General features: G+C 39.5%; 1 protein-coding gene across 6 annotated transcripts in view; it reads left to right on the forward strand.

Moving 5' to 3' along the window:
• Positions 1 to 12,222, forward strand: part of SMARCC1 (SWI/SNF related, matrix associated, actin dependent regulator of chromatin subfamily c member 1) — a 203,364-nt gene that overhangs the window by 93,387 nt on the left and 97,755 nt on the right. For all 6 annotated transcript variants that reach the window (XM_055279147.2, XM_063609526.1, XM_063609529.1 and 3 more), the window contains 3 exons: positions 3,031 to 3,090; positions 6,965 to 7,002; positions 9,872 to 9,993. In XM_055279147.2, the coding sequence (XP_055135122.1) occupies positions 3,031 to 3,090; positions 6,965 to 7,002; positions 9,872 to 9,993 (220 nt within the window). The remainder of the gene's footprint in view (positions 1 to 3,030; positions 3,091 to 6,964; positions 7,003 to 9,871; positions 9,994 to 12,222) is intronic.

The raw sequence follows: 12,222 nt of genomic DNA on the forward strand, positions 1-12,222 counted from the left end.
CGGCGTCTTGCTCAGTCACCGAGGCTGTAGTGCCGTGGCATAATCTCGGCTCACTGCAATCTCCACCTCTTGAGTTCAAGTGATTCTCATGCCTCAGCCTCCCGAGTAGCTGGGATTACAAATGTGCACCACTGTGTCTGGCTGATTTTCGTATTTTTATTAGAGATAGGGTTTCAGTGTGTTGCCCAGGCTGGTCTTGAACTCCTGACCTCAAGTGATCTGCCCACCTCAACCGCCTAAGGCGCTGGGATTATAGGTGTGAGCCACGCTGCGTCTGACTTTTTTTTTTTTTTGAGACAAGATTTGGCCCTGTTGCCCAGGCCGGAGTGCATTGGCACAATCTCTGCTCACTGCAACCTCCGCCGGGTTCATGTGATTCTTCTGCTTCAGCCTCCCTAGTAGCTGGGATTACAGGTGCCTTCCACCATGCCCTACTATTTTTTGTATTTTTAGTAGAGACAAGGTTTCACCATGTTGGCCAGGCTTGTCTTGAACTCCTGACCTTAGGTGATCTGCCTGCCTTGTCCTTCCAAAGTTCTGAGATTACAAGCATGTGCCACTGCGCCTGGATGACAAAGTAACTTTTATTCAACCACTACAGGGACAAATGCTGAGGGTGAAGTAGAAAACAGGCATTCAGTTTTCCAGTGTATGATTTTATGCATAATATAGCATTGTTTTAATTGAGATATACTTCACATAACATTAAATTAATTATTTTAAAGTGCATACTTGCATTGTCACCCAGACTGGAATACAGCTATGTGGTCATAACTCACTGCAGCCTTCACCTCCTAGGCTCAAGCATTTCTTGTGCCTCAGCATCCCTGCTAGCTAGGACTTACAGGCATGAGCCACTACACCCAGTTATAAGGGCATTAATCCCATTCTTGAGGGGCCTATCCTCCTGACTTAATTATTTTCCAAAGGCCTCATTTCTAAATACCAGGACACTACAGTTGGGTTTCAACATACGAATTTTGTGGGCACACATTTTTTTCCGTTACTATGTGTTTAGCTCATCAAATATGTTTAGAATCACTGTTACCTAACAGGTTAAAATGTAGGAAATTTAGCACTTTAAACAGGTTTTTTTTGTGGGGGGAGAAAGTATTTACCATTTAACAAAGGACTAGAATCCTAAAAATGTGAAAAGAATCTGAACCCCTTAGACTAAATTACATAGTATTTACTGTTGATTATGTCAAATTGGTAATTTGTTAGAAATACATGGCCAAGAAGTGTGTGAACAGCTGGTCAGCCTCACTTAAGGATATGCAAGTTCTTCAAATCACTATTTTCATCTATAAGATTTTCGAAACCTAAAACGTAGATGGAAAAGTGTGAAGGTTTTGAGGAATGAGTACTATCAAATGCTGTTGATGAAAGTATAAATTAATGAAGACATTTAACGCAATTTGGCTGTGGTTTTTTGTTGTTGTTTTTGAGACTGAGTCGACTGGAATGCAGTGGTGCAATCTCGGCTCATTGCAACCTCCACCTCCCGGGTTCAAGTGATTCTCTTGCCTTAGCCTCCTGAGTAGCTGGGATTACAGATGCGCACCACCATGCCCAGCTAGTTTTTGTATTTTAGTATAGACGAAATTTCACCATGTTGGCCAGGCTGGTCTGAGACTCCTGACCTCAAGTGATACACCTGCCTCAACCTCCCAAAGTTCTGGGATTACAGGCATGAGCCACCTCACCTGGCCTTGGCTGTGTTTTTAAAATTTTAAAATGTGTACCTCTAGTTGCAGTGTTTTATTTTTAGAGTTTATCTTAAATAATTACATGCGCCCACAAAGATAATTACAAAAGAATGTTTTTGAACGGTGAAATATTCAAAATAAACATGGTTTCCATCAGTGTAGGGCTGGTTAACTTACAGTCCACCTATGGACACAGTGGACTTGTAAAAATGAAAGAAATGTAATATAATTCAAAGTTCTTACATGGAAAGAAGGTCAGTGCTAAGAACTAAGCACAGTATTGATAACATTTACATAGAGTTAAAAAACCCTCAGGATATATTTTGACATCCATATGGATGTATAAAAGATATTCGTTTGGCTGGATGCAGTGGCTCATGTCTGTGATCCCGGCATTTTTTTTTTTTTTTTTCTTGAGACGGAGTCTCGCTCTGTCGCCCAGGCTGGAGTGCAGTGGCGCAATCTCGGCTCACTGCAAGCTCCGCCTCCCGGGTTCACGCCATTCTCCTGCCTCAGCCTCTCCGAGTAGCTGGGACTACAGGCGCCCGCCACCACGCCCGGCTAATTTTTTGTATTTTTAGTAGAGACGGGGTTTCACCGTGGTCTCGATCTCCTGACCTCGTGATCCGCCCACCTTGGCCTCCCAAAGTGCTGGGATTACAAGCGTGAGCCACCGCGCCCGGCGATCCCGGCATTTTGGGAGGTTGATGCGAGTGGATTGCATGAGCTCAGGAGTTCGAGACCAGCCTGGGCAACATGGCGAAACCATGTTTCTATAAAAAATACAAAAATTAACTAGGTGTGGTGGTGGCATGCGCCCATAGTCCCAGTTACTTGGGAGCCTGAGATCAAAGGATCGCTTGAGCCAGGGAGGTCAAGGCTGCAGTTAGCCATGATCGCACCACTGCACTCAAGTCTGGGCGACAGACTGCGTCCCTGTCTCAAAACAAACTAAAAAGGTATTAGTTCTTCCTTAATTTTTTTAAAAGAATGAATGGATTAGAAGTGAGAATCAAAACAAATGCATCATAAACTTTAATTAAAAAAACTTTTGTGGAAGGGATTGAAAGATTATTTTCATGTTTTGTTGAGTATTTTGTATTGTTTACTTTTATGATGAAAATACATGGTGCTTGGGTAATTAGAATATAGTCTGTTAAATATATCATAGCTGGGCTTATGATTTTTACCTGAAAGTGTATTGAATGGTGTTGCAGTTGTAGTGAGATGCATGTCGTTTAATCGTGTCCTATTCTGTTTTCTTTCTAAAAAGAAGTACAACTTTCCCACATAAACGTGACTCTTTTTTTTCTTTTTCTAGTGAACCTAAAGAAAGATAGTGAAAATACACCTGTTAAAGGAGGAACTGTAGCGGATCTAGGTAAGCACCTAAAATCTGTACACTGGTCTGTGCTTTCTGTCTTGAATATGTCATCTCCTTTGATAGTCTATTCTTTATTTTTATCTGTTTTTTAGAGACAGGGTCTTGTTCTGTTGGTCAGGCTGGAGTGTAGTGGTGTAATATAGCTCACTACAGCTTTAAACTTCTGGGCTCCAGCGATTTTCCTACCTTAGTCTTCCAAGTAGTTCCGATTATAGGCACTCACCACCATGCCCAGCTTGATAACACTCCTTTTCTTTTCTTTTCTTTTTTTTTTTTTTTGAGACGGAATCTTGCTCTGTCACCCAGGGCTCACTGCAACCTCTGCCTCCTGGGTTTAAGTGATTCTCCTGTCTCAGCCTCCTGAGTAGCTAGGATTACAGGCTCGCGCCACCACGCCCAGCTAATTTTTGTACTCTTAGTAGAGATGGGGGACGGGGTTTCACCATGTTGGTCAGGCCTGTCTTGAACTCCTGACCTCGTGATCTGCCTGTCTCGGCCTCCCAAAGTGCTGGGATTACAGGCGTGAGCCACCGTGACTGGCCGATACTCCTTTCTTAAGCGAGACTTGTGCTTAACCACTACAGGATATTAGCTGTGGCTTGTTCTTAGTGCCGTTATGATTTGGTTTGCTACCGTTGTAGGAAAGTTAATTTCCTGTGATCCATTGTTGCCATTCTTAGTGATCTCCCCCTCTTGGAGCATAATATTTTTCTACAGACTAGCGAAGGTGGTAATAATATAATTGAATAAGAATATGAGTTTTAACGAAATAGTTCTAATTAAAGTACTTTTTCAAATGTCACTGAAGGAGTTGTTTTTGTAACAGTATGCAAATTGATATTGTATTGTTAGAACAAAAATCTGTGGAGTGTTAATACTTTGTAAGCCAAATTAAAGTTTCTAAGCAGTATAAAATGAGAATGACATCATCCTTTCCTAGTATTTCCTAGTCTTAGAGTACATTTTCACAAGTAAGGTATAATTCTTGAGTGATTTTGCAGGAGAATAGAAAAGAGTATAATCACTTGTTCTCCTTAAAAATTAAATAGGGGTAGTTTTAAACATCTTTGTTCTGGAGAGTTGTAGATGAGACATTAGGCTTGATTTCTTTTCTTCACTTGTAAAGGAGAACCTGATGTTTTCAGTATATACTAAATTTTTGACTTTACGGAATTTTAAACGTGAAAGGGATTTTCAAGATCTTTTTTCGAAAATGAGATGTCAATTCTGTCTTCTAATTAAGGAATTCTGTATTTGAATAAATTGCAGTCATTATTATTTTTTGAGACGGAGTCTCGGTCTGTTACCCAGGCTGGAGTGCAGTGGCACGACCTTGGCTTAGTGCAACCTCCTTCTTCCGGGTTCAAGCAGTTCTCCTGCCTCAGCCCCCTGAGTATCTGGGACTAGAGGCACGTGCCACCACGCCCGGCTAATTTTTGTATTATTAGTAGAGATGGGGTTTCACCTGGTTGGCCAGGCTGATCTCGAACTCCTGACCTCAGGTGATCCACCCACCTCAGCCTCCCAAAGTGCTGGGATTACAGGCGTGAGCTTTCCTGCCTGGCAATTACAGTTATTATTGATGGCAGATATGAGTGGGTATTTTGGAGAGTTATCCATCAACTAAATTTTTGTTCTCAGAGCTGTTGTATTTTGTTTTTTGTTTTTTGTTTTGAGACAAAGTCTCGCTCTTGTCACCCAGGCTGGAGTGCAATAGTGTGATCTTGGCTCACTGCAACCTCCACTTCCCAGGTTCAAGCAATTCTCCTACCTCAGCCTCCCAAGTAGCTGGGATTACAGGCGCCTGCCACCACTCCTGGCTAATTTTTGTATTTTTAGTAGAGACACGGTTTCACCATGTTGGCCAGATTGGTCTTGAAATTCTGACCTCAGGCGACCCACCCACCTCGGCTTCCCAAGGTGCTGGGATTACAGGCGTGAGCCACCATGCCTGACCAGAGCTGTTGTTTTAACTGCTCTATATTCTGCCTTATATGCTACCTCATCAAATATAGGTCTTTCTTTCGTTCTTTAGGTCTCTGAAGGAGATTTAGGTGTTTGATGTGGAGCATATTTTCTGACATCTGAAAGGAAGAGAACATTTATTGAATATTACCATTCAATAATATTAGGGATATTATTAATATTAGGGATCAGCTAATTTAATATTATCAGAAGTGTGTTTCCATTGAGTACCAAGACTACTTTGGGGAATGAAATTCGTCAGACTAAAAATGTGTAATTTGAGTAGTGGGAGAGATTATTAAGTCAAACTAATAGTTTCTAGTAAGAGGTTGGTTATCCTATGGTTTACCATTGTCCAACGAATCAAGTGTTTGTTTTTGGCAGCCTTACCTAGATTTCTTTCTGTTAGTTACTTCCTAGATAAAAATAGTCACTATGCAGAGAGCTGCAGAACTCCTACTGGTAATTAATACCATATGATTTCACATCCAGAATCACCTATTCCTTGTTAGCAAGTATTTGTGACTAACTCACACATTAAGCCACTGTGTCCATCTCTGGGTGGCATGAGTAGTTGTCAGGTCTTGTTCTACGTGTGTTGGCGTTTCACTGTTAAACTGTTTTGTTTTATTGATGAGGAAATGGAGATTTAAAGAGGTTCAGTAACCTCTTTCCAAATATTTTGCAGAACCCCGATTTGGGTCCTGGTCTGTCTTACTTTCCTGCCAATGCTTTGTATCACTGCACTTGCTGTTGTGGTTTGTCTATTTTGCTCAGCCTTTATTCATGTTCATAGTGGCTTTCTGTTTTGTGAAGTTACCAAGTCAGTCCAACTGGAGGCGCTTTGATTTGGTTTCTCCCTTTTTGTGGAATAATTACCTTATCTTTCTCATCTCTTAACATTTCAGCTTAAAGGCCACCTTTTCAGAGACACCACTTGACTTGCTCTGAAGTGTCCACCTACCCACTTCCTCTCTAATATATTTATGTTTATTCTTTGTATAGCATTTTTCAAAATCTGATAAATTTCTGTTTATTTTTGCTGTATCCCATACCAGCCACCAGAAGTGTTAGTATTATAGGTGTGAGCGACTGCACCCAACCCTTTTTCTTTTCTTTTCTTTTCTTTTTTTTTTTAAATAAGAGACAAGATCTTGCTCTATTGCCCAGCCTGGACTTTGACTCCTTGCCTGGAGTGAGTCTCCCACTTCAGTCTCCAGAGTATCTGGAACTGTAGATGTGCACTGCTGCACCCAAGCATCCCATGTTCTTTTTGAACTTCATCATGCCTTACTGAGTGCCAGCGGTCACAGTAGTGATAAAAAGCTTAAATATTACAGGCATATAATAATGTAATTTGTTCTTTAATTCTACCTCTTTCCTATTCTGTACTGGCAGTTTTACTTTTCACTGTGGAAATCAACTGTCTAGTTTATAAATTTTACCTGGGCTTTATTTCATGATAAGCCCTCTATCCTCAGAAGGCATTGCCTTACTAAGATTAGGAAGGGATTGGTTATCACCCTTTTTTTTACTCATCATTCTTTACTCACTTCTTCTGAAACCCAAAATGTTGTTATTTTAGCAAAACTCAGGAGACAAGAATCGTAATCAAGTCCTGTATCTGTTATTAAGATCATAACTATGATATTAGCTCAAGTAGTAATTAATTATAAATTCCCCACTGTTTGAAATTTTTAATGATCTTTGCTTTGAATTTCTAATTACCTCTGTGCTTCTGTGTAAAATTCTAATTTAGTGAATTATTCAGAGTGATTTTGCTTTAATAATGCTCTATTTCATTCCTTTTCTCTGTCTAGTATCAGTTCTTAGACCATTAATTTTCCAAATAACCCAAAGAACATTTACCTGTTTTTAAAATGAATTGTGTGTTTTGGTTTTGCAGATGAGCAGGATGAAGAAACAGTCACAGCAGGAGGAAAGGTAACAATTCAGTTAAGCCTGGTGTGAGAGAGCTTCTCTAAGGGTCCTGTGTACCGAGCAGTAGAAGCACTGAATTGGACATAACCCAATTTTTGGACTATGAAGCCCGTCTGGTTTTTGATTTTTTTTTCCCCCAAGGAAAACAAATACAACATAAGAACCATTTCTGGAAGGTGTTTTTGTTTTTTGTTTTGAGACAGGCTATCGGCTTACTGTAACCTTGACCTCTTGGGCTCAGGTGATCCCCCTCCCACCTCAGCCTCCCGAGTAGCTGAGACTACTTGTGTGCACCACTACACCCAACTAATTTTTTTATTTTTTGTAGAGATGGAGTTTTTTATGTTGCCCAGGCTGGTTGCGAACTCCTGGGCTCAAGCAATCTGTCCGCCTCAGCCTCCCAAAGTGATGGCATTACAGGTGTCAACTACTGCGCTCGGCAAAATACTTGACTTTCTTGGACCCCAAGATTTTACTTAGAGGAAATTTTCATCCTCCCTGCTAGTGTCCCTCATGTGCTGTAATTTCTAGTTTCATACTCCCCTGGTTGCAAGGTAATGTTCAGTGCCGACCATAGTATTTCAGACGTTATCCAACAGTGCAGATGAGCAGGGGCCATATGTTGTCTTGATTTTTCTCACTGCCATTTCTATTGATATGTGTAGACTTTGAATCATACTTTGACCTTTCTTGAGCCTTATTGTGAGCCACTTCCTACTTTATGAATTCTGCTGTAGAGATACCTCAATCATTATGCTTTTGGAACATGTTAGATTTAAGGTAGGATTTAACTTCTTAAAAATAAAGGCGTCTTGTTTACTCAGGCTATCATGTTTGACTGTGTGATTAACCCCCAATCTTGTTGAAATAATTTCCTTAACTTGCTGAATATAGATCTTTTTTTTTTTCACTTGCAAAGAAATTCCCTAAGATGATCCTTATCATTGTTGTATACATTCAAGGATGAACATATGCATGACAGGATTTCTGGAAAAGTATTTCAACAAACTCTTTTCTCATGACTCTTCACCTGTATTGTTCTTATGATTTAAAAAAAAATCAGTTATTTAGTCAAAGAGCCACTTATTAATGAACATTACCTGTGCAGAAATATGTCGTTACTTAGAGTAAACAGAGATTGGCACCGATGACGTCAGCATTTTGGAAAGCCAAGATGGGAGGATTGCTTGAGGTTAGGAATTCTGTGCTGGCATGAGCTAAAATCCTGCCACTGTGCTCTAGCCTGGGCGACAATGCAAGGCACTCTTTTTTTTAATAAAAAGCGCTGAGTGCAGTGGCTCACATCTGTAATCCTAGTTCTTTGAGAGGCCCAGGTGGGAGAATCACTTTTAGCCCAGGAGTTCAAAACCAGCCAGCACAACTCAAGGATACACTGCGTCAACAAAAACTTAAAAAATTAGCTTGGTGTGGTGGCACCTGCCTATGGTCCCAGCTAAAAAGGAAAGTCAAATTCCTTCATTTTAATGCCAAAGATAAGAGAATTTGAAGCCATATACTAGTCATTTATATATCTTAAAAGGATTAGAGGTAGTGTCTCTAAAGCTGTCTCCCACAACGTCATCTTCGTTGTTGTTTTCTGATTGAGGTCATTAAAACTTATACTGTCGGCCTTCGTTAATTGCAATGCCAGCCTCTTCCTGTTTTTTCTGAATAAGGGAAATTTTTTGTGTCCTAAATGATTTGTAAAGTCTATAACACAAAAATGTATTAACTAAAGCCAAAATAAAGACGGGTCAACATTGAGAATATTTTTTGCTAGCTTCTGTGATTTGGGAAATAAAATTTGTTACCCTTGTCATTGTTATTATCACATTTGTATTCAATATCATTTAAGTAATAACTAGAGTCTTTGGTGCTTTAAATTTATTCCTTTTTACTATTCTTATAGAAACTGTTATAGGTAGTAACACTAGATCGTCACTTCAAATACTATAACAGGAAATTTAGGTTGAATTAAATGAAAAGTAGAAATTAAATTGTGGAAGCATTGTAAAAGAAAACATTCAAAATTTGGGTTTTTGCTTATTTTTTTTGAGGCAAGGTCTTGCCTAGACTGGGGTGCAGGGCAGTGGTGGAAACACAGCTCACTGTAGCCTTGACCTCCCATGCTCGAGCAATCTTCCTGACTTCAGCCTCTCAAGTAGCTGGGACTACTACATGCCGTACCACTATGTCCAGCTAATTTCTAAATTTTTAGTAGAGACAAAGTCTGACTATGTCGCCCAGGCTGGTCCTGATCCTTTGGTCTCAAGTGATCCTCCTGGCTCAGCCTCCCAAGTGTTGGAATTACAGGCGTGAGACACCTTGCCCAGCCCATAATTTGGTTTCTTAATAGAAAATAATTTCATAAGGTTACAAATAATAAAATCACCACAGAGAGAAAATTGGAAAACATTTCAATATCAAAAAACATATTTAAAATATATTTAAATGTATGCGATAAAAATGTGTATGAAGTAAACATTTACTTCAGATTAAGTAAAACTGGACAAGGAAGAAGCAAGCTATTATGGAACAAGATCTAGGTTATGAGTTATTTATTTAGTCTGAAGTCCTGTGCGTTGAAACAGACTTTCTTCAATCAACTTGTTAATCTTACTATGAGAGACCTACCTTCTCTGCATTGATTCCCTCATCATCATAAATGAGCAACAAAACCTTATCTGTCAGCTGTCTACCTTGTACCTTAAATACTGTGAAAGGTTATTTTTACTTGAAATTTGTTTTTTGGATATCTGATCGAATCAAGGAGCTTCATTTTATTTAACCTAACAACTGAAGTGTGAGAGATGTTATATATATGTATCTCTGTAGTTCCTTCTTTCTTTGAACTTTGTCTTCTTTTCTATAGGAAGATGAAGATCCTGCCAAAGGTGATCAGAGTCGATCAGTTGACCCTGGGGAAGATAATGTGACAGAGCAGACCAATCACATTATTATTCCTAGTTATGCATCATGGTTTGATTATAACTGGTGAGTGGACCACTTCCGTCTGTGAGCATGATACTGAGCAGTACAAGAACTTTCCTTGAAATCAGGTTGTGCCTTTCTGCCCATGTTCCTCATCAGAAATTACTGTCACTTTGGATGAAGGGAGATGGAAAGTGATTTTTACCTTTGGAATGTGTTTGTGTTTGTTTGTTTGTTTGTTTTGTTGTTGTTGAGACAGAGTCTTGCTCTGTCACCCTGGCTAGAATGCAGTGGTATGATCTTGGCTCACTGCAACCTCTGCCTCCCGGGTTCAAGTGATTCTCTTGCTTCAGCCTCCCGAGTAGCTGGGATTACAGGTGCCCACCACCGTGCCAGGCTAATTTTTGTATTTTTAGTAGAGATGGGTTTCACCATCTTGGCCAGGGTGGTTTTGAACTCCTGACCCCGTGATCCACCTACCTCAGCCTCCCAAAGTGCTGGATTTACAGACGTGAGCCACCGCGCCTGGCTTGAATGTTTTTTGTTTTTTGTTTTTTTTTTAAAGAAAAAACAATTCAGGGATTGAAACTAGATTTTGTTGTAATTTAGGTTTGTAAAATTTTGTAAGCTTGAATCTAACTCATTTAGAATCAGGTATAATTCAGACAAGCAAATACTTGAGTAGCAGTATAAAATGTTTTAAATTATTATAAAAAGTTTTTAGTTCCTTGAAATTAACTCTAGATTAAAAATACTAACTGAAAAGTTTCAGAAGTAAACAATTCATAAGTTTTAAATTGTGTATTATTCTGAGTAGTGGTATGAAATCTTGCAGTTTCATGCCAGGAGTATGAATCATCCTTTTTTTCAATGTAGACACACTGTACATGCTACCCACCTGTTAGTCATTTAGTATTCGTATCAGTTATTAGACTAGCTGTCAAGGGATTTCAGTGCTTCTGTTCAAGGAACCTCTATTTTAGTTAACAGTGGCCGCAATGCATAGAAGTAGTGATGGTGATAGTTCAGATACGCCAAAGTGAATGTGTAAAGTGCTTCCTTTAAGTGAAAAGGTGAATGTTTCCGACTTAAAAAAAATTGTGTGCTGAGCTTGCTAAGATCTATGATAAGAACAAATCTTCTATTCATGAAGTTGTGTATAATAAATTGTTATAATTGTTCTTTTTTATTATTGGTTTTTGTTAATCTAGTCCTGTGTCTAATTTATAAATTAAACTTTATCATAGGTATGTGTGTGTGTTTATATGTATACGTAGGAAAAAACTTAATGGCCCTGTCCACAGTTTCAGGCATCCATTGGGGGTCTTGGAACACAAACTCCACAGATATGAAGGGACTACTTTATATAAAGGAAAAAAATCACCCAGCATGGTGGCTTATGCCTGTAATCCCAGCAATTTGGGAGGCCAAGGTGGGCAGATCACCTGAGGTCAGGAGTTCAAGAATAGCCTGGCCAAAATGGCAAAACCCTGTCTCTATTAAAAATACAAAAAAATTAGCCAGGTGTGGTAGTGGGTGCCTTTAATCCCAGCTACTTGGGAGGCTGAGGCAGGAGAATCGCTTGAACCCAGGAGGCAGAGGTTGCATTGAGCTGAGATCAAGCCATTGTACTCCAGCCTGGGTGACAAGAGCAATACTCTGTCTCCAAAAAAAAAAAAATTACTACCCAGTAATAGCTTTAATAGGAAATATTTTAACATCAGGAGGCTTTTAAAATATAAATCCTGGCATGTAAAAAAGTTTCAGAAAACAGACCTCCTTAGCATCATCTCCGATTTTTACAGCAAGCACTGTGGCATGCTTCGAGCATAGTTGGATGTAACTGGAGTACTGTCTTTTTTATTGATTGCTTACGAGATGTGACTATTTCATATTAGAATGATTTTTGTTTGTCTGTGCCTCATCTGTTTGTTGTTGTTGTTTTTTAAAATATAAGTACCAGAACTTACCACTCCAAATAGATGTTAGCATCTTTAAGGTACCTTTACAGCGAAAGTTGTTTACATTACTGATGTTGCCATTACTCAAAATCTTGGTTTTTTTTTTTTTTTTTTTTTTTGAGACAGTCTTGCTCTGTCGCCCAGGCTGGAGTGCAGTGGCGCAATCTCAGCTCACCACCAGGCTGGTCTCGAACTCCTGACCTCAGGTGATCCACCCACCTTGGCCTCCCAAAGTGCTGGGATTACAGGTGTGAGTCACTGTGTCCGGCCAATCTTGGGGTACTTTTTTTACCTTTTGCCTGCTCTCAATGATTACCATGTTATTTTTAAA

Source organism: Symphalangus syndactylus, chromosome 1, assembly GCF_028878055.3.
Source record: "Symphalangus syndactylus isolate Jambi chromosome 1, NHGRI_mSymSyn1-v2.1_pri, whole genome shotgun sequence".
NCBI lineage: Eukaryota > Metazoa > Chordata > Mammalia > Primates > Hylobatidae > Symphalangus > Symphalangus syndactylus.